General features: G+C 38.9%; 1 protein-coding gene across 1 annotated transcript; it reads right to left on the bottom strand.

Annotated features, from left to right (window-relative positions):
- LOC134607984 (carboxymethylenebutenolidase homolog) lies at nucleotides 1–26,174 on the bottom strand. Its single transcript, XM_063450603.1, has 6 exons — nucleotides 25,946–26,174; nucleotides 14,058–14,279; nucleotides 8,898–9,005; nucleotides 5,191–5,333; nucleotides 3,031–3,122; nucleotides 1–949 (listed from the first exon to the last, which is right to left on the bottom strand). The coding sequence occupies exons 2-6, from the start codon at nucleotides 14,270–14,272 to the stop codon at nucleotides 767–769; spliced, it is 741 nt and encodes a 246-aa protein (XP_063306673.1). The 5' UTR covers nucleotides 14,273–14,279; nucleotides 25,946–26,174; the 3' UTR covers nucleotides 1–766.

Below are 26,174 nucleotides of genomic sequence, written 5' to 3'. Positions count from 1 at the left end.
TTATGAGTAGATTATGTCAAGGCAAAATGAAGATCGCAATTTCATTGTAGGAACATAAATGAGCAAAAAAATACTATTGATATATGTAGAAATACTTTTGTATAAATGTGAATTTAGCAATTTTGCCTAAATGCTATAAAAGGATTTCCATCATCAACATCTTTTTAGAGTTTTGTAGCCAAGCTTTCTCTAATGTCTATAAAGTTCTGAGGTCAAAATAAAAACAGACAGTAAACTGTACCTGCAGAATAACCTTAAGAACATAAGCAAGGTGATAAGCTGATAAAAAAAAATTAAAAGTATACTCCAAGCACCATTACCAATACAGCCTTTGCCCATGGAATTATATTGTTTGACACTGTACCTGGGTCCTGCTGCGTTCCCTGCATCATCTTCTCCTGCAAAAGAAAACAGATTTCTCTATAGAGCCAAGCAGGGTCATGCAGGGCCACACTAGTTAAAATAGAGCGCTTCAACCTATGAGCCTTGTCATGCATTGGCCGTGCTTACTCTAAAAAAAACATAACATGGTATGTCCTGCAGAAGACCAGATGGCGTCAGGGTACTCCTTGCTCCATAACTACTAAAGCAGGCTATAGTGGTTATGGTACTTGGAATATTCCTTTAAAGTTTTGCATTGCTTAGTGAGATTTCATATGTAATAATTAACTAATTTATATAGCAAGTTTGTCCATATTTATAGGTAGTAAAACAGATTAAGAATTGTTTTTTTTTTACAAATTAAAATAATCCAGGCCCAAGTTATTCAGTTAATGTATTTGTGGAGCCATTCAATCATGTCTTTTCTTGCTTCTTCAATATAAGGTTTGTCCTCTGGGTTGATATCTTCTTTCTTTCTGTGTACAAATCCATGTGTCTGTTTTGGAAACACCTTCACCTCATAATCAACCTTAGCATGTTCTTTTAATTTCTCCTTTAGTACATTTACCTGAAACACAGTCAACACATATACACTCGTTAAACTTCAACAACTGCTTATGCTGTGCAATACTACAGTGATCACATATGTGTCATCTATATTTAAATTACATATGTAAAGACATACATACAAATACTATGGAATACAAATAGGACAGGGATCAAGCTTGTATCACTAAAACATAAACATAAAATACAACATAGCGTAATATTGTTATAGCCTTATTGATTGCCCAACGCTTCGTAAAAAGTAAGCCTTCAGGGTGCCTCCCCTATGGTTAGGAGGGTATATCCCGCTTTTGGTAGTAGCTCTGCTCTGGAAACCAGGAAGTGTACACACTTCAAATGGTTGGATGTAGAAAAAGATTAATTTATTGGCATATTTAAAATAATATTAAAAATAAGTGGTCCTACGCGTTTCATTCCCTTTAGGAAACTTCCTCGGGGACCAATATTAAAATACATGCAAAAAAAAAAAACCACTGAAAATGCTATCAAGTGTACCAATACGCCAACTTCTTCCCTCCCCTTAAATACGGTGGATGCTGGAAGTCTATTGGTGGTGTGGTGGGTGTTCTCTCCTGTTTGAAAGGGAATCTGTTTAGGATACAAATGCTCCCCCTGTTCGGTAGTTCATATCTCCCGAACGTCGTTCGAGTAGGTGGTCGGGAACTGGAACGGGCAGCAGTCTAAGGCTTAACGGTGTTTGCGCGAGTGCCTAGCCGAAAAGAGTTCCAGGCACTCTATGACCAAGTATTGCTGCACACATTCGGGAGACAAGATGGCCGCCATTCTCTCTGTCACGTGTTCGGTTATACGAAATGGCCACCCAGGGGTAGCACTCGTTAATAGTTTTCCCTTGCGGTTTTGCACTTAAGTGGTTGGTGTCAACGTTCTAATTGGGCACAGGGGTGGTTCTCGTGGGGGAGACAAAGGCATTCCAAACGGCCAAACAGGAACTACACGAAACAACAGTGGGAAAACACACGAAAGGTGGAAGTTCTGCTGCAGGGTGTACGGACAGCCGAAAAAGGGGAATAAAAAGTGTCTAGCAAGCGTCCATTCTGCTACAGTTGTGTGTTTTTTCTAAATTTTTCAATAAGTCCTTCTTTTTAAATTACATGGAACGGCTCGCTGTCCAGGCTCAGTAAGAGCATACAACACAAATTTGTTTAATTACTGCAGTGCTATCTGCGCACACAGCACTATGGAAGCAATGCCATGTATGCACGTACTCATACAGAATTTCAGCATGCGCACATATGGAGTATTGTGGATCAATGAGGTCTGAACAATGAAGTATTATTTTCATCCTTTCTTAATATTTGAATACAAAAGTAAGTCTGTTTTTTATTTAGCTGTGCTGCACTCTTTACCTGAGTAAACAATTCAAAAGTGCCGGTAGTGAGGAAACATGGAACTATCACTTTTAAAGAAATGAAAGTTCTGCTTTAATTATATTCCCCCATCAAGACTGTCTGCTTTTCCTGATTAGTAGGTTGAAGCCCAGTGCAGTAGGAAGTCTGTTCATGACATACTGCTGATGCAGGTTCCTGGGTGCTCATTTTAAATTCTGCATTTGCTGCCGGATATAGTGTTGCAAATTATCAGACAGGAACACAGAAACATAATAAAGCATAGAAAGGTCTGTGCCACAGGTACATCATATACAGCTCACAATCCAATATACCATAACAGCTGGCACTGGAGTTGCTTGGGAGCCAAGACTTTCACACAATGCAGATTCTTATCTAGCCTTACACTTGTGAACAGCTGCACAATGAGCTTTGTGATCTGATGCAAATGGTCTTTAGTGGCACAGAGTATTTAAACACTGTGGCAAGCAGCTGCAGGTAAGGGACAATTCACGTATGGCCCACTTTGAGTTGGCTTATGACTCAAGTTGAAAAGCTACATTCATATTTATTTATATTATCAACCATATAACAAAACATTTTCCAGATTTAAAAATCAAATGTTGCCTAGCACAAGACAGGCTAAATAGCAAAATAATAATATAAAAAATCAATTGTACAAAAATGCAATCAACAATTATTAAATACCATGAAAATAAAAACTAATATTTGCTACCTGATCAAGGGGAATGATGGAATCAATTTCACCAAAAATAAATAAGGTTGGGTTTTGCAGATTATAGCGATCTTCTGCATCACGGATTATACCTGTAGTAAAAACAGTTCAACATATATTTCTTTTAATTGATGGAAACACAGGAAATATTTGTTTTTAAACCATATTAAACGATATATGTTAATTCAATGTCACCATTAAGCCAGATTATGATTTCATAGTTATGTATGAGTGAGAGTGTGCAGCTGGACTTACTAATGTGATATGATTGTGATTAGATAGGTAATGGCTAATCAATGGAAAAAAATTAAGTTAAAAGTGTGCATGGTTCCTAACATTTGGCTCTACCTCCTAAATTTAAAGTAAATTGCCAAACCATCCAAAAAAATTGAACCAGCTACCCTTAAAGCTACTCTGCTGATCAAATGGGCAAAAAAGTTAAAGTCACAGTTTAGTAGATATACCTTGTGACGGATCACCCCGTCTCTGGACTGAAAACCCCTTCATTTCATTCCCCTATTAATTCGGGATATTGCTTTCAATTTCGTTTATTCCTAATTTTATTCCCCCTACCGAACGTCCAGATCATTCGTGAGTGGAGTGTGCCCCTCATTAACTTCTATCATCTTTGTAACACCTCGAAAACCACAGGCATTCTAACAGTCGGCTGGGTGGTCAGCGTACAAACACGCGGCCATCTTTAGCTGCGAATACATACGGCGGTGTTTAGTCGTTGAGTGCATGGAACTATAATCGGACACTCGACGGTGCGAACACCGCTGGGACTCCATACCTTCCTACATTCATCTGGATTTGTATAAAAAGAGCGGCATTCGGTAGGAATAAGCTCCCGAACCAAATACATAGACTAAGCATCCCTACGAACTCTTCCGTTCGGTATTTTGACTATTTCATGTATTCCCGAAAGAGACTGACAGCACAGCCTGATTTCATGGAACTCTTTTGGGCAGGAAGACCCTTGTGTGCGGTCGTTCGATATTTGACTTCCATGGAAATCCCGAACCCATGAACCGATCTGGGTGATCTTTGGATATGTTGGTCCCCCAGATCGGGGCTATCAGGGGATATAACTTTAGTGGGGTTTCCATGAGTTTTGTGGGTACTTTCAGGGTACTGTGTAAAAGTATATTTTTCTGTGCTTGGAGATAATTGAATCAGGAATTGTATTCACATAATCCAATTATCTCCGAGCACAGAGGAGGGATTACATTTTTTGTGTATGGGGATTGACATAAAAGGCTGTGTGTGGCTCCAGTAAACTCAGTCATCTCACAGCATAGAGCCTCGTGTCATGTTTGTGGGGAAAGCTATAACAGCTCTCTCTCTCTCTCCTGCTTGGAGTGCTTAATCACTAGCTCTTTTAAGAGCTGTTCCTGCTCTGCGCTATAGCATCCCTCCCACTAGGGGGAAAAGAACAGCTCTGGCGGCGAAACTCATCTTCTCATCGGGGGGGCCACCACACACCTCCAATGAATACATGTTTCTTATGACTTTGCAAGATGCCCCCTTTTTCCCAGAAAAGACTGTCTATTCACAGGCAAATAATAAATCATAATGCACAGGAGCAAGTTTATAAAACTGCACACACCATCTTTTGTGTTCACACAGGTTTGTGCACGCAAATGCACCTGACCTGAGGCCTGGAGGAGCTGGATGAGCTAAAGATGCTGATCTGAAATCTGTGGGGGGGATGCTTGCCTGCCTCTTCTGTTTGCTCAGGATAGCTAACAGAAGGAGGCAGCAAACCTCCCTGGCTATTTGATTGACAGTAAGGAGGATGTGCTATAATTTATTTATAAAAGTGACAATTTCTTATGTCAAATGGCACTTTTATATATTGGGGTTAAAAAAAAGGATACTCCTCAGCCAAAATGCACTTCGGCAAATGCAGTATTTTATGGGTGTGTAGTGGTCCTATAAAGAGGTAAAATATGCAATAGTTAAAAAATATATATATATTTTGTTAACCAAGTAAGGTTAAGTAAAAAGTAGTAAATAAGTAAAAACATGCTTTACTTAATTTGAGAGGGGTTCATTTAAAATAATCAGGCAACACAGCATCTTTAAAAATGCATATTTTATAGGTTATTGATTAATCATAGCACATTTGACGGGGACAGAACTGAAGAATACGCTTACCATAAAATGACACTCCAGCTTTTATATCTGGATATTTTAACATTAAATGATGAGTCACGATTCCACCCCAGCAAAAGCCAATAACTCCAATCTTTTTAACATGACACTGTTCCCTTAAATACTTGAGAACAACATCTACCTCTCTGTAAAAAAAAATAAAAAAAAAATAACACATGCAAACGTTAATGTACACATATATTATTATAAGTCCTCAGTCCTACTTTTGAAAAATACATTGAAAAAAGTTATGCTTATCCAACAAAATATTTAACAATATTGAACTCTTGACATGTTTTTCATTCTATTTCTTAATTTCTCAACCAAAAATATTTAAATTTACATTTTGAAGGGGACGTTTCATCATATGTTAACACTTATTTGTAAATGCCAAGTTGTTGCTTTTTATAAAAAGAAATCCAGTATTGTACTAATTTTATTTTTCACTTTTTTATAATTAGCATTACTTTTTCTTTTACTCGCTATAGCAGCAAAGAAAAGATTACTTTTTTTTAATATGACTATACATTAAATAAAAAAATTGTAAATACATTGTTAAAAGGATACTCTAAGCACCAAAACAACTTAAATTTAAAGGACCACTATAGTGCCAGAAAAACAAACTCGTTTTCCTGGCACTATAGGGTCATTAGGTCCCCCCCCCCTCATCGCCCCCTTCCAGTTGGGCTGAAGGGGTTAAAACCCCTTCAGCCACTTACCTTAACCCAGCGCCAGACTTCCACAGCACTGGTGACCTCTCCTCCTCCTGCCGACGTCAGCGCCGAATGTGCATGCGCGGCAAGAGCCACGCGCGTTCAAACCACCCATAGGAAAGCATTACTCAATGCTTTCCTATGGACATCCAGCATCTTCTCACTGTGATTTTCACAGTGATAATCGCGGAAGCGGCCTCTAGTGGCGGTCAGGGAGACAGCCACTAGAGGCTGGATTAACCCTCAGTGTAAACATAGCAGTTTCTCTGAAACTGCTATGTTTTCAGCGCTCGGGTTAAAACTAGAGGGACCTGGCACTCAGACCACTTCATTGAGCTTGGTCCTTTAAGTTTTTTTTGTGTGTATAGATTAGGCCCATGAAGTTCCCACTGAATTCTCCCATTTAGGTGTTAAATTAATTTGTTTATGCAGCTCTAGCCACACCTCCTGTGGTTGTAACTCACAAAAAAAAAAGTGTTTCATTTCAATCAGATCTTACAGCACAGGGTGTTCACTTTAGAAGTTCTTATCTGCTGTTAATTAAACTTTAAGCACACACACGGAGTTGCTGTAGGCAATTAACAGAGCAGAACATAAGAAATAATTTTTCTGGAAGTGTATAGAGATGATGTGTAAGTCACTGCCTGGGGAGGTGTGGCTAAGGGTGCATGAACTAAATTGACTTAACTCCTACATGACAGAGAATTGAGCTATGAAACTGGCATGATCTATACACCAATACCACTTAATTAGGCCAAATATGTTTTGGTGCTTAGAGTTCCCTTTAAAGTGAACCTGCCATTCCTATTTTAAGTTTATGCAAGTCATCCCTTGATTTGTCCTATATTAAATAAATATAATACATGATGTATTCAATGTAAAATTTTAAGATATAATCACCTTACCTCCGATCCAGTGCCACCCTTTCCTCAACTTCGTGGGTTCTACTTTTCTTGAACACCCATCACTGGTCCATCCTTCACTCCACCCACAGTCTTTTCATTTAATTCTATTGCCGTAACTATGCTCCCTTGCCATTGCAAGCAGCATCAGCTACAAAATTACCATACCAACCACACTGCATGCAATGTGGCTACTATGTGTGGAGAGCAGAAGAATTACCTATGGGAGATCTTTTCGGCTCTTCCTTTTCAGTCAATTCTTCAGCATAGAGTCTAGGCCGAAGAATTGACTGACAGTTGGGCTAAACACCTATTTATTTATTTTTCTACCAATCTATACACCTACTAGCAAATCTGTGTAATCACTATAACAGAGCATTTTGCCAATAAAGGCTTTATCACGTGAGAACAAATCCTTTATTGGTGAAACACCTTGTGATAGAGATATATAATTACATTTGGCTTTATTGTTTTACTTTGTTTATATTTATCAGTTTTTATTTTACAATAAATACATTAGTGTTTTTTTATTATAATTTCTTGTGGATTGTTATTATCCTCTAGTCCTGTATTACTATTTATAAGAGTTCCCTGTGCACACTGAAAGTTACATGGCTTCACATGTTCTGGATCCACCTCCATCACTCCCCAATGGGGATTATACTACCCATGCTGATATCAAAGAGCAAACAATTATGCTCCTAAAAAACATGTTTTTTTATTTTTTTATAAATTGTTATATGCGGAGAGCACTATGTCCCTTTTCTGTGCTTAGATCCCATATTCCACTGATGGTTTTTGGAGGAAGCCTCAAAGACACATCCTTAAAGCAGGGATCACACCGCTTTATGCTGGGTTTTCTGAGCTGATCGTAATGCTCATGTATGTAAGTGTATTTTTGGCTTACTAAACTTTCACGATTTACATTTTCTCTGCGTATTAATCTCACGTACTGTCTATGAGACGCTCTAGCAACCTATGGTCAAGACCACATTCCCCTATGCTCCCTGTTCTGCACGTGTATATATCTACTATTTTCTGAAGTAAAAGAATATATTGTCACACACTGTTGTTCTTGAGCAAGTTTGTCAGCTGCTCACTTGTGAGTGTATTTCTTTTTTTTTACGCTAATACAGCACTTGTTCAAATTACTACACTATTCAAGGCTTTTTCTTTGTTTGTTCTTGTTTCATATCCTATATGCTGACCCATTGAGGAGACCTGGCTACTACAGAAATCATTAATTTCGTAGGACGTTATTTCATATGGAACCTTTTGGACCACTAAAAATATGACACAATTTATTTGAATTGTTTTAATTTATTTATAGGTTTTTTTTTTTTTTTTTATATGTATGCAACATGTTTTTGACCAACTACTAGACGCAATCTGTCTCTCTGTAAAAATATATAGAATTCAAAAGTCTGAATAATATAGTTTTACAAATATATTTAATAGGCGCTACACCAATCACCGCACACATTTTGGACTTTGAGTTTTTAAAGGAATAACAATCACACAAACACACAATAAGTACACATTTTTTAAACTCTGGTAATACGCACCGATCCATTTTCATTTTTAAGGAACCGGTCTCTCCACTTCCACCCAATTCCGTTATACTTATAGCTTGGTTATGTTGCAATACATCATGATTAATTGTAGGGTTTATTCACTAAACAGTAAATTATAGTGAATTGAAAATGAAATTGCAAAAATTCAGGCTAAAGCAGCCAAGCTGTGACTTCACTTACAGATATTTTCATTTTAGCTTCTTTGTCTTACATTTTACAATTTGTTTTTCAACTACGATTTACAGTTATGAATAAATTCTTGTTTAGTGAATAAATCCCATAATTTTATATTATGTGCCTCTTAGTAACATATACATAAAACAGGATTTTGTGTGGTAAAATGCATCCTACATATAAAATAAATAAATTAGCCTTTTGGGATTTTCTTTATTAAATCATCAATTGTTGAGATTTAAAATTGCATGTCATTTTTTGGGTTTACATTTAATTTTTCATGCTTGCACAATTTAAATGACATTTCTTAAAACCGTAAAACTATAAATCCAATACTTATGTCTTACTTATCAACTTTAGTTGCTGGACGAGATTTTAACCATTCAGGGAAGACAGACCAGTCACCGTTTGGATTCCATGGCTCCTGTCCTCTAAATAAATCTGGGCACACTGTTCTGAAGTATAAAACACATATCAGAAATACAAATGTAGAACATTGGCTACTCTTTTAAACCCTTAGTGTGCCATATACCTTTTTATTTATATTTCAATTCATATTTTATCATTTTATTATGTATACCTGGCATCATTTCACCTTTCAAGCAAGGACCGAATTAAAGAATCCTTGGTGGGGATTATACCGCCTACACTTGGTCCATAGAGCGGTGTATCTTCTCTATTAAGTGTGAGTAATATTCCTCCTATTTTATTTATGTAGCCTATTTTATATAGAGAGCACTATTGTTTTGCCTTTTTTGTTTTTTGGTTACCCTGGTCTCACCTTGTTGCGAAGTCCATCTGCCACACCTTCAGATCATCACTACTGGATATTGCTTGATATTGCAAAGACGACGGTACAACCTTAAAATCCTGGGCGTTCCTGAGTCTGTGGGTCTGGCTGACTTTCCTCACTTCACCAGGCGCCTGTTTGTTGTTCTATGGCCGCCTAAACAGGCAAAATCCGTTAGGCTGGATGGCATGTTTCAACAGCCGAGGCCGGAGAATGCACCAGCATTGTCGACGATGGATCTCATTTTCCGCTTTCAAGCTCTCCAAGACAAAACCCTGCTCCTTGCTCTCCGAGCGAAGACGCCGCTACCCTTTGAAGGCTTATCGTTATTGATATTCCCAGACCTCACTAGAAGCACTCTATCATGGCAAAGGGCCATGCAACCACATCTGCAACACTTGTAAACCTGTACTATATCATATAGATGGGGGATCCCCAGAGTCCTGCTCTTCACTCACTACCTACAGAGCACAAAGTTTCCAAGAGCTGGAATCACAGTTACACACCCTAAGGCTCCTGGAACAACTGACAGTGGCTGAAACAAGCCTAGTGCTGCTGAACCCTTCCACCAGAGAGTTCACCCCTTCAGCATTCCAGCAAACCCTATCGGTCAGGGCATCTACCAGAGGGACTGTACCCAGCTATGAGGTATCGCTTTTCCATCTAAAGGGCTCCACTTTCCAACCTTAGTAACCACAAGATTTTATATGGCTTGATATTGTTTTTATTTTCTGTTTATTCTTAAAGTATAGTTATACTGAGTGACAAGGTAATAGAGGCTAAGCCTGGAATACTGCTCTTAAAGGAGCACTATAGGGTCAGGAAAACAAACATGTATTCCTGACCCTATAGGGTTAAAACCACCATTACAGCTTCAAGCCTGAAGCTGTAACTCTGCATACTAGTTTTCCTGGCACTATAGTGCCCTGAGGGTGCCCCTACCCTCAGGGTCCCACTCCGGTGGCGCTGAGGGGGAGGAAGGGGTTAATCGCTTACCTCTTTTCCAGCGTCGTGGACTTTCTTCCCTCTTCTTCAGTCATCGGCTGAATGCGCATGCGCGGCAAGAGGCGCGCGCATTCAGCCAGTCCATAGGAAAGCATTCTCAATGCTTTCCTATGGACGCTGGCGTCTTTTCTCACTGTGAAAATCACATTGAGAAGCGCGGAAGCGCCTCTAGCGGCTGTCAATGAGACAGCCACTATAGGCTAGATTAACCCTATTGCAAACATAGCAGTTTCTCTGAAACTGCAATGTTGTTGCGCCTAATCATTAAATTCATGAAGCACCAATATCCAAAAAGTAATTATCAATGCCTAATAAGGTTTATAGCGATATTGACGGGCACACAACCCAGTTCGGATAGAGTACATTGAATTATAGGAAAGAGAAATCACACAGAGACCAAGTTGAATATAAGAATTCACACTACACTTTATTATCCACAAAGGGATCTAAGCAAAGTAAGTTTTACTCTCATTTAAGTAGTTGCATGCATTTACTTCAAACAGCTTAGTATCTAGATATATCAGCTTAAGTATACATCACCATTAAAGAAGCTTGGTTGTCTCCTTGCCACACTCACTCGGAGAGACCCTCTCTTCTGTGAACAGCAGAAACCAGTAACACGCGTCTGCATTACAGGTGGGTAGTTCTCCAAGGGAGCGCAAGATTCCCTTAGTCTTATATACCTGACTTCAAGTTCCTTATCAGTGCAGCCCAGCAAAAGACCTTGATACAAGCAGCTGGCCAGTCTGTTCAGGACCACCAGAACGTATGCCAAGTCTTGTGCGGTTAACTACAAGCTTTCTTTGTACTCTTCTAGAGATGGCAACATAAGTTTTTTGAAGGCAACATACGTTTCTCAAACTGTTGAAGTGCTGTGTCAGCTTAGTAAACAGCTGTAGTGCTGTGTCTGCTCTTAATAGCAGTGGCATAAAGCCTTCAAGCCTGCATCTAGAAATATGTGCTATGTGTGCTTATATGCTTACCGGTACCATCTTAACTATCTATAAATGTTTGAGTTGCTTAATAGTGATCAATCATACTTAATTAATATGGAATATTATCACATATGTTTACAGAAAAAAAGGGTTAAACCTAGCTGGACCTAGCACTCAGACCACTTCATTAAGGTTAAGTGTCTGGGTGCCTATAGTGGTCCTTTAACCCCTTAAGGACCAAACTTCTGGAATAAAAGGGAATCATGACATGTCATGTGTCCTTAAGGGGTTAAGTACTTGACATACTCACTACTCTGATTTCCCACATCCTGTCCCCAAACCTCCCTCTCCTGCCCCTATAGTTGCTTACTCTAGATTTATACATAGCTTGTAGGCAAGGGGGTGAGTTCCCAGGTTGGAAAGGCATAAATAAGAGCACAAGATAGTTTGATCTTCTAGCACACAGGGTATTCTACTTTAATAATGTTATGGTTCTACTTTTGTTTTCCTTTTCCTTTATTCCATAAAACTCATGCTGTATGGTGTACACTGTAAATCCAATGCAGCCCTTGCAGGACGTACTTCTCTGTGACAGAGATCATGTTACATCGTATTGCCTACTCCACATGCAGTGTGAAAAAAATAATAGGATAATAATGTAAAAGCCAATTTAATTTTTAGTTATAGTACACTACATTTTGACAGCTACTGCTAGGAAACAAAAGATCTAATTCACTACAAAGTTATAATTAATGATAGTGCCCCCTTCCGTTGCGGGCCCCCTCTGTGGTGCAGAAGGGGTTTAAAACAAATGTCCCTCAGCACTGGTTTAGGTTCCGCCTCCGTTCGCATTAGTACTTTGCTCACCTGGCCGCTCTCACATTAGTACTTCTCCCATAGAAAAGCATGTATAATGCTTTCCAATGGGTTTTTATGAGATGCTGTAGGTCCTCATGCAAGTATAGCTATGCGCTTTAACAACATCTTAAAAGGACACTGTAGGCACCCAGACCATCTCAGCTAATTGAAGTAGTCTGGGTGCTGTGACCCTTTTGCATCTAGTGCTGCAATGTAAAACATTACATTTCCAGAGAACTGCAATGTTTACATTGCAGCTCTAAGTCTGCCCTCTGTGGCTGTCTACCAGACAGCCACTAGAGGGCTTCCGGAATCTAAGCGGATATTTGGTCCATTATCTGATGCTGGACGTCTTTACGGACCTCCAGCTTTACATATTCCCCATAGGAAAGCATTGAATAATGCAATCCTATGGGTAGGTCTAAAGCACGCGGCCATTGCCGCGCATGTGCATTAGGTCTCCCCCGCCAGCTGACGTCAGTGGAAGAGGAGCAACGGTGCTGAATTCAGGTAAGTAGTTGAAGGGGCTTTAACCCCTTCAGTGACATGGGATGTGGGCAGGAGCGAGGGGGGCACTCCAGGATTCTCTAGTGCCAGGGAAGCGGGTTTGTTTTCCTGGCACTAGGGTATCCCTTTAAGAAAAAACAGGCTGTTGGGTCTGTGGCGAATTTGCATTAATAATAGTTTTTAATAATAGAGAAATGTTTACATATATAAGAAAAAAAATATACTCCCATGAACATCTAGTGATGGAAAGTTCAACTAAACAAGATAAATTAGAAAACATACTTAAAAACCAGATATAAAGAAAATGCTGGCAGATTACTTAAAACTAGATATGGGAGACCCAGACAAGCTGATTCAGTCAATTATTACAAGATTATTGCCGGTTTTGTATATTTGTTCTGTTGTGAGGGATTCTATTCAGGAAGTGGGTTGAATAATTTTGAGACTAGAGAAGTCATTACAAGTTGCATTTTCAGATGAATTTAAGAAAACCACTTAAAGCATTTGTTTAGTTGAGCTATTTCAATGGCTTTTGATGATCTGCTCATTGCAAACTGCCGAAAGTCTGTAAATTTTGACAATAGACCTAATTTTGAAGTGTCCAAATGAACAAAGGGCAGATCTATCAAGAACTGATGACTTGGAAGATTTGTTATGCTGGCTTAACTAATATGGCTATTATTATTGCATCTGTCATGTGATGTGTTATTTGTATTATTTTTGTGAAGAAAAAAAAATGAAAACAGTGTTAGCAGAAACCACATCTGTGGATTTTATTTACAATCCCCAGTATTTGAAGAAGTGATAATATTAAAGGAACACTATAGTCACCTAAATTACTTTAGCTAAATAAAGCAGTTTTAGTGTATAGATCATTCCCCTGCAATTTCACTGCTCAATTCACTGTCATTTAGGAGTTAAATCACTTTGTTTCTGTTTATGCAGCCCTAGCCACACCTCCCCTGCCTATGATTGACAGAGCCTGCATGAAAAAATTTTTTTTTTCACTTTCAAACAGATGTAATTTACCTTAAATAATTGTATCTCAGCGAGGCTGCAGGGGCATGTCCTATACACCAAAACTGCTTCATTAAACTAAAGTTGTTCAGGTGACTATAGTGTCCCTTTAATTTTAAGTCCGTTTGTCACTTCACCTTTAAATTCAGAGAGTAAGATGAACATATTTGTTACCTAACTAGTATTATTACAATAATACATTAAAAGATCAAAATAGGACGAGTAAATTGCAATGCAGTAAATTAGATATGGGCTAGATACATGCAGTCAAAAACATATAGACACCGTAAAACAAAAGTCCACAAATTTGACTGTATATTTATTACAAATAAATAATTGTTTAATTACCGATATTTACATTTCACGGATGGTGTACTGAATAGGAAATAACTTACATGTATCCATGAGCAGAAAGTAGATCAGCAATGAATCGAGTGTTAGGGAGCTCCCATCCAAAGATATCTTGGACTACAATAACAGCTTTGTCTGTGCTGGAATGCGGTTTGCATACATAAGCTTTAATGTGTTCAATTTGTATCACTTTTCCTTGTTCTTCATGTTCAAATTTATCTCCAATGTCACATGGACAGGGACGAGCTTCATTTGCCATTACAAAGCTGTTGTAAAACAAAACAATGTCACGATGAACTAAAAACATCTTTTAAACAAATCGTTTAAATAACTTTTCCTGCCCCAGAGTCATGATTTCCCGATCAGTGTGATTGTTTCACTCTTGGTTCTGACTTTGGCTTGTTCTCTGACCCTGTGTATCTCTGTAATCATGACCTGCTTACATTTACTCGTCCTCCCGTATCCATGTTATCCTCATCTCGGCTTGTCTAGTCATTTACAAATTTTCTCACTGTCCACTTTAAGCCCAGCCACTCTAAGGTCCAGTAATATGTTTTATTTGACTTTTGTACACTCTGACCAGTAATATGTTCTATCCTACTTTGGTACTGTGACAGGTGTGTATTTGGGTTGAGCATGGAATATGTTGGAGTGTTGTATGTATTGTGTGTTATGTATGTAACAGGTCCCTCCATAGAATGAGGGTGGAGAGATTCCACCACCCATGGGCTTTGGGTAAGTGCTGCATTAAAGGGATTCTCCAGTGCTAGGAAAACAAACCCGTTTCCCTGGCAGAATTTTCCCCTTTCTTTAGATCTTTTCCTTTTTTAAATTAACTTCTGCCGCTACTTAGGAGCTATGCCCCATACACAGACCTGGCAATATGTAACATAAATGCAAACCACAATTTTAATGTTAATCCAGCTGAGCTCATCAAGAGTCTGACCATCAGCAAACCCACACACTCCGGTAGGTTTGCTTTTGCAAAGCAGCACACAGGTCTCAACCTTCAGATCAGTCAGGGGTCAGCCTGGCACTGTATTCAGAAGAGATGCGGCTGCATCAAAGACGCCACACACTCTAAAACAGGCTGAACCAATTTATATCATACAATGCGAAGGCAACAAGCGTTATCGAGGCATACTGGGTAGGCTGACATTAACATTGCAAAATAAAATAGAATACTAGTGTAACACGTTAACCTTAAGTCTATTCTGTTGCTTAATATCTGCTGGGTACTAATGCATGGAAATGGTTACTAGTGACGTTATAGGGCTTGTTCCTTGCACTGGTGGGGGTTGCAGCGGTAGTTAACCTCAGCAGCGTGGGAAACATGAGAGGGTTATCAGGCTATTAGTTCCCCTAGAGGTAATTAGACTACAGCACACATTGTATATGATTCAGTTTGCAGGTTAAAACAATAATATTAGTAGCATAAGTGTCACTGTAGCGGTTGCCTTTAGCCCTCTCAGACGATGCCCTGAGGGGGTAAGGCACAGTCCCTGGGTAATTGGATGCCTGCAAACTTGAGCAGGTCGCTCCACCGAACCCTAGCCGCATTCTGTGTGCCTCCGGGTGCCGTGGTGCAGGTATACGTGCAGGTGCGGGTGTCCCTCCAGCCCCAGGCTGTTGCGTAGGCCGGCATTTCTGTGCCACTAACTCTGTGACTGTTATTGAGGTAGTCCCGTGAGGTCCTGTGCTTTTTGCTCCCCATTTTTCTCTGCTGCTTGATGGTAGTTTGTACCTTGGGCTGCACATGTTGACAGCCATTCTTGCCCTGGGGCAGGATGTGATGATGGTCGGTTGGTGCTGGCTGGTCTCTGCTGCGTTCAACTCGTTTATGCTAGCGGGTCGCGCACATGGCTGACGTGCAGCGGCCATCTTGAGGGGCACTGCCCAGTGAGCGTTTTGCGGCAGGGCGGTTGTTTGGGCTCTGGTTGGAGCTGCGGTAGCTGTCTGTGGAGACCGGGATAACCGCCCGGTCCAGAGGGGGGGGTGAGGTAAGCGAAACGCCAGTAGGAGACCCGGGAGAGCGGCCGTCCCTTCCCGACTCAAGCTCCGGCCTTGTTGGGTTACTTTGGATGCCAGGTAGGGTCTTGGGAGGTATCCCCGTGTACCCCAGCAGCTGGAGGTCGCTGTGGGCACCAGTATGGGTCAGTGGTTGGGTTTGGCTCCTAGTTGGCACCGATCTTCAGGCCCTGAAGCGGGAGCTCAGACAGAGCACGTCTGATCCTGTCGGAGGTCAGGCCCCAGCCCCCCCTTTTATGATAATGAATGTTGTAATTTCACATTGATTGATTATTATGTGTGTATAAAAATGCTTTTTTGTTACTGTGGTGTTAGCTTGATAAAGACCTGGTTTCAGGTCGAAACGTTGCAATAAACAACCTGGAAGAAATCACAGTGAGTGCCTGAGATTTTTTTCAAATTATATATACCCTTGTGAATTTATATGCTCCAAATGATTTCTCCCATATAAGAAGTTTTGGGGGAAAGTGGAGAAAATTTTAAAAAGGGGGTTTTACTCATTGGTGGCGATTGGAATACAATTTTAGATGTTAAGATGAATATAAATTCTAAAGTTTCTAAGCGTATGTTAAATTTATACAAATCTCGCTCCAAATAGCTTCAATAAATTTTTGTTAATTATGATTTATATGACATTTGGAGAACTCAACATACGAAAGTTAGAGATTTTGCTTTCTTTTCTAAAGTTCATTTAAGCTACTCTAGAATTGATTTATTCATTACGGACGCATCAAATCTAAATAGGTTTGTACGCTCTGAAATTGGGTCTATTGTTTGGTCAGATCATGCTGCTATAAATGTTTCTATAGACAATAATTCTAATTTTAAATCTAGACCTCAATGGAAATTAGATGACTATCCTACTGATAGAACAAAATAGAGCTCACTTAGAATATCTAGCTAAGGACTATCTAAAGTTGAATGAAAATGGTCAGGTCTCTAAAGAGACTGTTTGGGCATCATTTAAATGCATCATGAGGGGGTATTTTACCCAACTGGAAGCTAAAGCCACGAAAGCAAGAGGAGCTAATTTAGCAGACCTCTATATCCAACTTGCAAAACATGAACATCTTAATAAAAAGAAACCAACTCACCCGATTCATCTACAAATTAATGGAATTGAGTTCCAAATCAAATATGTTTTCAAAGAAAAAGTAAAACGATCAATTACACATGTCAATCAAAGATGGTATGCTAGTAATAACAGAGCGGGGAAATCTCTTTCCAAAAAACTTAAACCTGACCTAAAGAAATATGGGGAAAAAAAAATTATAGAAGGTGGAAGAATACATCTGTTCCCTCAGAGCATTGGTAAGGCTTTTGCGGAGTATTATGCCTCCCTTTATAACCTTCAGGAAATTAGGGTTTCTACTATTGACTTTGATTTTTTTTTTGCTAAACTTTCTCTTCCCAAAATTGATTTGCTAAAACTAAACACTCTGAATAAACCCATCACAGCGGAAGAAATTAAAAGAGTAATTATGAATCTTAAAAAAATTTAAAAAATCAAAAAAAAAAACAAGGCCCACATGGCTTTGCAGCATATTTTTATAAAACATACGAACCAATTATTATTCCCCTATTATGCAATGTATTTGCAGAAAGAGAGGAATACAAGGGTTTCTCTTGTGATATGTTGAGTGCAACATTTCACCAATTCCAAAACCTGGCAAGGATTCCTGTTATATAAGCAACTATCGTCCAATCTCGCTTATTAATCAAGATATGAAAATATTTTCCAAAATCTTGGCTGATAGACTTAGTTTGGTTATTTCAGACATAACTCATATAGATCAATCAGGATTTATCAAATCGAGAACAGCTTATGATAATGTTCGTAAGATTTTAAATTTAACGTTCGTTGCCACCAAAGATATCCTTCCGTCGGTTTTCATTGCGGTCGACCCCGAAAAAGGCGTTCAACAGAGTTAACTGGAATTTTTTTTATCAGCTACCCATTCCGCTTTTGGAATTGAAGGAAAATGTAAAGATCTTGCACTGTCACTATATTCTAGTCCTTCAGCAAAGGTCTATGGAAATGGCTTAGATTCTGCTTGGTTTCCTATTAGATATGGCACCCGACAAGGGTGTCCATTAGCACCTTTACTTTATATTTTATCTATATAATAACTAGCAGCATTTATTAGACTTACTAGAAACATCTCAGGCGTCTACTTAGCCAATAAAGAACAGAAAATAACACTGTTTGCAGACTATATAATTTTGACCTTGACAAATCCAGATGTTTGTATTCCAGCTGTGATGGGTTGTATAGAGGAATTTAGTCATTTTTCACAATAATCTTTCTCACCTACAGGACATATCTCTTTCCGAAGCGTATAAATTTAATTGGTCTAATAAATTCATATCATATCTTGGCATTAAGATTAATTTTAATATTGGTTCTTGGATCCAGGAAAATTATAGCGAACTCCTACAAGAGCTCAAAAGCTTGACAGATAAATGGAGTAAAGTTCAACTCTCTTGGCTTGGGAGAATAAACACTCTAAGATCATATTTGCTTCCTAAATTGGAGTATATTTTTCAAAACAATTCCTCCCAGAGTCCCCAGAGAAATGTTAAAGTCCTTTCATAAATTGTTTACATCGTATGTTTGGGGAGTTAAGAAGCCGAGAATTGCGTTCAAGACAATGACAACTAGGACTTCAGAAGGAGGGCTATCTTTTCCCAATGTTTTACTTATATACGATTCTGTTGTGTTCTTCAATTTTCTTAAATGGGGAAACAGAAACGCCAGTACAAAATCTTGGTATAAATACGAAAGAAATGTATGTAGTAAACTCAACCCTTTCCATTTTTTGGGGGATTGATTAAAATATTTTGAAAAATCTCAGTATAGATAATCTAGTTATTAATTAAGTATTCCAATCTATAGATCCTATAAAAGAAACTTTTTTTTTTTTTTCAAATAACCAACTCTCTAAACATACTCCACTGACCGTTTTTAATTTTTTTTATTCAAGATCTTAATTTAACGGATTGGCTAGAGTTAGGATTAGTCAAAATAAAGTTTATTTACTTTGCTGAGAGTATAAGTAAGTTTTCCGATATTCAATTAAGATCAGGTCTCTCCAATGGACTTTTTTCATAAAGTTTTAACTTCTATTGGGTGAACAAGGAAACAGTTCCTCCAAGAATAGGAACGTTTTATATTCCTCAAACCAGGATACAAAATATTGATCCATCATAGAATGGGAAAAATATTCTCTCATTCAACCATGGGCAAATTCTTTCAAAATACTTGGAAAATTTACTCATTGTGTAAATATTGTTTTCTTAAACTTACTCACAGATGGTATATGGTCCCTACTAAGCTATCTAAATCCCAACCAAATACTTCTAGCCGGTGTTGGAGATGTAATAGGAATCCTGGTTCAATAAAACATATTTGGTGGGATTGTGATAAACTGAACATCCTTAAATCAGAAGTTACTAAAATTAAATGATGATTTGACCTCAGAGAGGTTTCTATTTCATTTGAACCTTCCTCCTTTGTCGAAACCATCATTATATCTTACCGAACATATATTAATGGCTGTTAAGCTTTGTATGGCCAAATACTGGAGAAAGGAGGAACTCCTCAATATACAAGTAATTAAAGCTCAGATTAATTATCAAGGGGTGATGGAGAAAGCAATATTTTATAGTGAAAATAATATATCTAATATATTAGAGTTAATTATTCCCAAATATCATATATTACCCTGTCTACGTTGATGAACATCTTACTCCTTTTTGTCTGTCTATCTTATTTTTTGTTTCCATCTCCCAGAAGATGATCTCTATTTTTCCTTTGTTTTTTTTGGCCTTCCACATGTGTCTCAGTATTTTATGTTTATGTGTAATTGTTGTGGTGTTTGTTATGTTAATGTTTAGATATAAATGTTTATGAACATGTAATATACGTGCAGCTGTAATACGTTAACATGATAATCATATAAGCTCTTAATACTAGTATTGGTATGTTCTTTATTACATTTTGATGTACTACTATGCACTTTAATGAGAAAATTACTTGAATATGCAAAATAAATAAATAAATGCAAGCCTTTGCCTTAGTTAAGTCTCTCCACATCTGCAGGGGTTAAAAGTAAGAATTTTTTCTTTCCTAACTGACTGTCTGCAAACTGTTGCAGTGGCACACCGACTCCCTTATTTTTCCCACAGGTCAAGATAACCTTGTATAGTTTAGAGAAGACGTGCTATACAGGTGATACTCGCAAAATTTGAATATTGTGCAAAAGTTAATTTATTTCAGTAATGCAACGTAAAAGGGGAAACTAATATATGAGATAGACGCATTACATGCAAAGCAAGATAGTTCAAGCCGTGATTTGTCATAAGTGCGATGATTATGGCTTACAGCTCATGAAAACCCCAAATCCACAATCTAAGTAAATTAGAATATTGTAAAAAGGTGCAATAACACCTGCAAAAGGTTTCTGAGCCTTTAAATGGTCTCTCAGTCTGGTTCAGTAGGAATCACAATCATGGGGAAGACTGCTGACCTGACAGTTGTGCAGAAAACCATTATTGACACTCCATAAGGAGGGAAAGCCTCAAAAGGTAATTGCGAAGGAAGTTGGATGTTCCCAAAGTGCTGTATCAAAGCACATTAATAGAAAGTTATGTGGAAGGGAAAAGTATGGAAGAAAAAGGTGCACACGCAGCAGGGATGACCGCAGCCTGGAGAGGATTGTCAGGAAAAGGTCATTCAAATGTTTTGGGGACTTTCACAAGGAGTGGACTGAGGCTGGAGTCAGTGCATCAAGAGCCACCACATACAGATGGATCCTGTACATGGGCTTCAGATGTAGTATTCCTCTTGTCAAGCCGCTCCTGAACAACAAACAACATCAGAAGCGTCTTACCTGGGCTAAAGAAAAACAGACCTGGTCTGTTGCTCAGTGGTCCAAAGTCCTCTTTCTGATGAGAACAACTTTTGCATCTCATTTGGAAACCAAGAACCCAGATTCTGGAGGAAGAATGGAGAGGCACACACTGCAAGATGCTTGAAGTCCAGTTTGAAGTTTCCACAGTCTGTGTTGATTTGGGGAGCGAAGTCATCTGCTGGTGTCGGTCCACTGTGCTTCATTAAGTCTAGGGTCAACGCAGCCGTCTACCAGGAGATATTGGAGCACTTCATGCTTCCTTCCGCAGACGAGCTTTATGGGGATGCTGACTTCCTTTTCCAGCAGCACCTGCCCACACTGCCAAAAGCACCAAAGCTGCTTCAATGACCGTGGGAATACTGTGCTTGATTGCCAAGCAAACTCGCCTGACCTGAACCCCATAGAGAATCTATGGGGAATTGCCAAGAGAAAGATGAGACATGAGACCGAACAATGCAGAAGAGCTGAAGGCTGCTATTGAAGCATCCTGGTCTTCCATAACATCTCAGCAGTGCCCCAGGCCACATTGGGGCAGTAATTGCTGCAAAAGGGGCCCAAATCAAGTATTGAGTCCATATGCATGCTTATACTTTTCAGAGGTCCGATATTGTTCTATGTACACTCCTTGTTTTATTGATTGCATGTAATATTCTAATTTACTGAGATTGTGGATTTGGGGTTTTCATGAGCTGTAAGCCATAATCATCACACTTATGACAAATCACGGCTTGAACTATCTTGCTTTGCAGGTAATGCGTCTATCTCATATATTAGTTTCCCCTTTTACGTTGCATTACTGAAATAAATGAACTTTTGCACGATATTCTAATTTTTCGAGTATCACCTGTACATGTGCAGTAGACTAACTGACAACAATACGTAATGTTCTATACACTTTTCACACTGAAACTTCTATGATTGGTTGATTTTGCCTTTTGTTGTATACACCCCTAAGAAAACTGTGTTTTATATATACACGACGTACAAGCATTAAAAATGTTGAATACTTTTTGATCTGCATAATGACTGGCGTGCTCATTGAGTGTTCCCTGCAGTTAATTTACTCAGAGACAAGGAAAGCAGAATGTGTTGGTGCATAAGTCCATGGCAGTGTAATGGTTTCCAGACCCAGTGTAAAATTTTGAAGCTTAACCCCTTAAGAACTGAGCCAAATGTACACGTTGTGAACAGAACAAAACGTAAACAAAACCTGGCATTTGCGCTATATGTCTGTCCAACCGTAATTCACCTCTTTCATATTAAATGCACCGCCCCCTTATTATAGATCATTGTATTCAGGGGAAACAGGGCTTTCATTTAATATCAAATATTTAGCTATGAAACATAATTTAATATTTAGTTCTACATGACATTTTAACTGTCAATGTCATAATACTGTTTGCTTTTACTGCAATAAAATACACATATTGGTATTCAGCAAAGTCTCACATGTAAAACAGTACCCCCTATGTACAGGTTTTATGGTGTTTTGGGAAGTTACAGGGTCAAATATAGCGTGTTACATTTTAAATTGAAATTCGCCAGATTGGTTACGTTGCCTTTGAGACTGTATAGTAGCCCAGGAAATAAATTTACACCCAATAATGGCATACCATTTGCAATAGTAGACAACCCAAGGTATTGCAAATGGGGTATGTCCAGTCTTTTTTAGTAGCCATTTGGTCACAAACACTGGCCAAAGTTAGCGTTAGTATTTGATAGTGTGTGAAAAATGCAAAAAACGCCAATTTTGGCCAGTGTTTGTGACTAAGTGGCTACTAAAAAAGACTGGACATACCCCATTTGCAATACCTTGGGTTGTCTACTATTGCAAATGGTATGCCATCATAGGGGTAATTTTCATTCTTGGGCTACCATAGGATCACAAAGGCAACGTAAGCAATCTGGCGAATTTTAATGTGAAAAAAATTAAACACAAGCCTTATATTTGACGCTGTAACTTTTGAAAACACCATAAAACCTGTACATGAGGGGTACTGTTGTACTCGGGAGACTTCACTGAACACAAATACTTGTGTTTCAAAACAGTAAAAAGTATCACAGCAATAATATCGTCCGTGTAAGTGCTGTTTGTGCGTGAAAAATTCAAAAAACGTCACTTTTACTGGCGATATCATCGTTGTAATACATTTTACTGTTTTGAAACACTAATATTTGTGTTCAGCGAAGTCTCCCGAGTAAAACAGTACTCCCCATGTACAGGTTTATGGTGTCTTGGAAAGTTATAGGGTTAAATATAGTGCTAGCAAATTCAATTCCCTATACTTTCGGCATGGGTTGTCAGGCAGGTCCCGCTAATTGTAATTAATTAAGATACCTAATTATTTAAAAATATTACATAAATATATGTGTAGAATTAATATATGTATATATACGTATGTGTGTATATATATATATATATATATATATATATATATATATATATATAATTTTTTTACAAATATTTTTATTTATATATATATATATATATATATATATAGTGATATATATACGTACATATTTATGTATATAAATATATGTATTACTTTGTTCTACGTGTATTTTGATATATACACACACACTAATATCACAATACAGTTAGAACGTAATAACACATCTATATATTTTTTTATTATTTATTTTATTTATATTATTTTTTTAATTTTATTTATATTATAAATATATATAAAAATAATTATATATATTTAATCAGTATCAGTCTACGTGTAATTTGATATTAATATATATATATATATATATATTTATTAATAGTAAAATACACCTAGACAGTGCATGTGTGTGTATATGTGTTTTTTTTAAACTGATTAATTTTATTTTATTTCCAGCCAGCAGGGGGACTAACTGTCATTACAGTTAGTCCCCCTGCTAGCAATGCCTGAGCCAGTTAACCCGGCCATGTGATTGTGAGGTCCTCGCAAGGACCTCGCTCTCACATGGCCGGGGGGGAGGCTTCAGGACGTTAGATGTGCCGCGGAGGGCTCCCTGTGAGTCCCCCCAACCGCGATCGCCGGCGTGGAATCCGGCGACCGGGTAAGTAAGAAAAGAGCGGAGGGCGTACAATTACGGCCGGCGGCGTTTAGAGCCGCTTAGAATAGGGCGTAATTGTACGCCCTCCTGTCTTAAAGAGTTAACATTGTTTTAGTACCAGGAGTGCCCTGATGTCCCTCCCTACTCTGTAAGTAGTCAAACTATTTTATAAAATTTGACTTCTTACCTTGCGTCCACCAGGCACTGGTCTCCGCCTCTCGTTTACTTTGCTGTATCAACGACCTTCTCCTGACATCTATTTGCTCACACACTGCCAACTCTCATCTGTAGGAATTTTCAAGGGCTGCCTCATTGTTATGAAACACCCTACCTGTGCCATCAGACTCTCTCCCATAGCCTGCAGTCTTTTAAAACACCTCTCTTTTGGAAATCCTACCATCTTTTTGGGTGACACTGCTCTCATTAAAATTGCCTTCCTTCCCCAACTTGCTCTCTTTCTTTTCACTGTTCCTTTTTTCCACACAACAACACTTAAAAGGGACACTATAGTCACCTGAACAACTACAGCTTAATGTAGTTGTTCAGGTGAGATCTATAGCTCCCTGCAGGCAATCTAATGTGAACACTGTATTTTCAGAGAAAATACAGTGTTTACAATGATTGATAGAAATACCTCCAGTGGCCATCACTCAGAGGGACTTCCTATCATGTATGGCCCTAAAAAGGCCATGTACACGTCAGACGTATTAATATACGTCTGACGTGTGCAGGAGAGAGAAGGCACTGTGTGCGCGCCTTCTCTCTTCTGCCTTTCAGCAGAGGAGAGGGGGCGGGCAAAGACCGCGAGCTGAGCTGTCAGTCAGCTCAGCTCGCGACCGCGCACAGCGCGCGCATGCGCAGTAGTGCGCTCAGGACTTCATAGGGCGGCATGAATGCTGCCCTATGAAATATGTATGCGCACAAGGGAGCAATGACGCTTCCGAATGGAAGCGTCTGATTGCTCCCTGTTCGCGCCCGCCTATTTCGTCATTTTGACTAAATAGGGGGCGCGGCTTCACGAGGCTCCCGGCGCTGGAACGAAGTGAGTAAAAAGGGCTGCCTGGAGTGTCCCTTTAATAGCTTATTTAAATATAGTCATCTTATCTATCAGTCCCTTTTCCCCTCCGACATTGTTATTTCTCTCGACATACTGTTATTTCTCTTGTCTGTCTTTAACCCTTCCTCATAGATTGCAAGCTTGTTTGGACACGGCTGTCTTCAACACTTGTCTCTGTAAACATTTTGTATGTCAAATATCCCCATTCAATAATTGTAAAGTGCTGCCGAGCATGTTGGCACTATATAAATGCTAACAATAATAATAATAATAATAATGATGTTAGTGAATTACCCTGGAAATCAGGGAAAAGGCATGAGAAATAACAATGCACCATGAAAGACCAGCGTAGTAAAGCTGGGATAGATACACTGCAGCAGTGTCTTAAAAAAAATGAGCAGGGTTTCAGAGCAAGCCAAAGACTATTAATAAAATGGAGGTGTGGCCTGGAATGTAGAATGTTTTCTACTTCGGAATTTATAAATTATTCAAATGAAAACGCGTAGCTGGAGCGGTTATATTTTACTTTATTAGATAAGATGGAATAATGTCCACATTTTATTTTCAGCCTAGAAATAATTACTGTACAAAAGCATAATTTGTCAGAGTTCGCTAATAAAACACAGTACCATCCAAAGTGTAAAAGGCAGCACATGCACACATTGATTAGTACTTGTATAATACACATCAACACCGCTGGATGTTCTGTGCACAACATATATAATGGGGCTATGTATAAACAGGCATTCTGGGGAAATGCTGTGAAAGTGGAGCAAGTTGCAGGAACACCCCATTGGTTTCCACGGTGACTGCTCACTATTTTAGAACTTGGCCCCAGAATGACTCCCACATAGTCTAATAAGCAGGCTTTGGGTGCTGTGTTCACCTGTGCAGAGTCCGGTGTGCCCCTGGGATGGCTGCGAGCTGTGTCTCTCTGGACGGAATTTCTGCCGATTAGGGTGGTACCGGTACACCGACTGATTATGTGGGTGTAGAGGTCAATGTGCAGCCCGGAGGAGGGACTTGGGCTCAGACAAAGCTTGGTCACATTTGGGATGCATGCCGTACACCAGGGAGGGCGGTGTGCCGGGTTAACCCCTGCGGTGCCGGACATG

Source organism: Pelobates fuscus, chromosome 4 (genome assembly GCF_036172605.1).
Source record: "Pelobates fuscus isolate aPelFus1 chromosome 4, aPelFus1.pri, whole genome shotgun sequence".
NCBI lineage: Eukaryota > Metazoa > Chordata > Amphibia > Anura > Pelobatidae > Pelobates > Pelobates fuscus.
The sequence above is the reverse complement of the archived record's forward strand: the minus strand, read 5'-3'. Positions and strand labels throughout refer to the sequence as shown.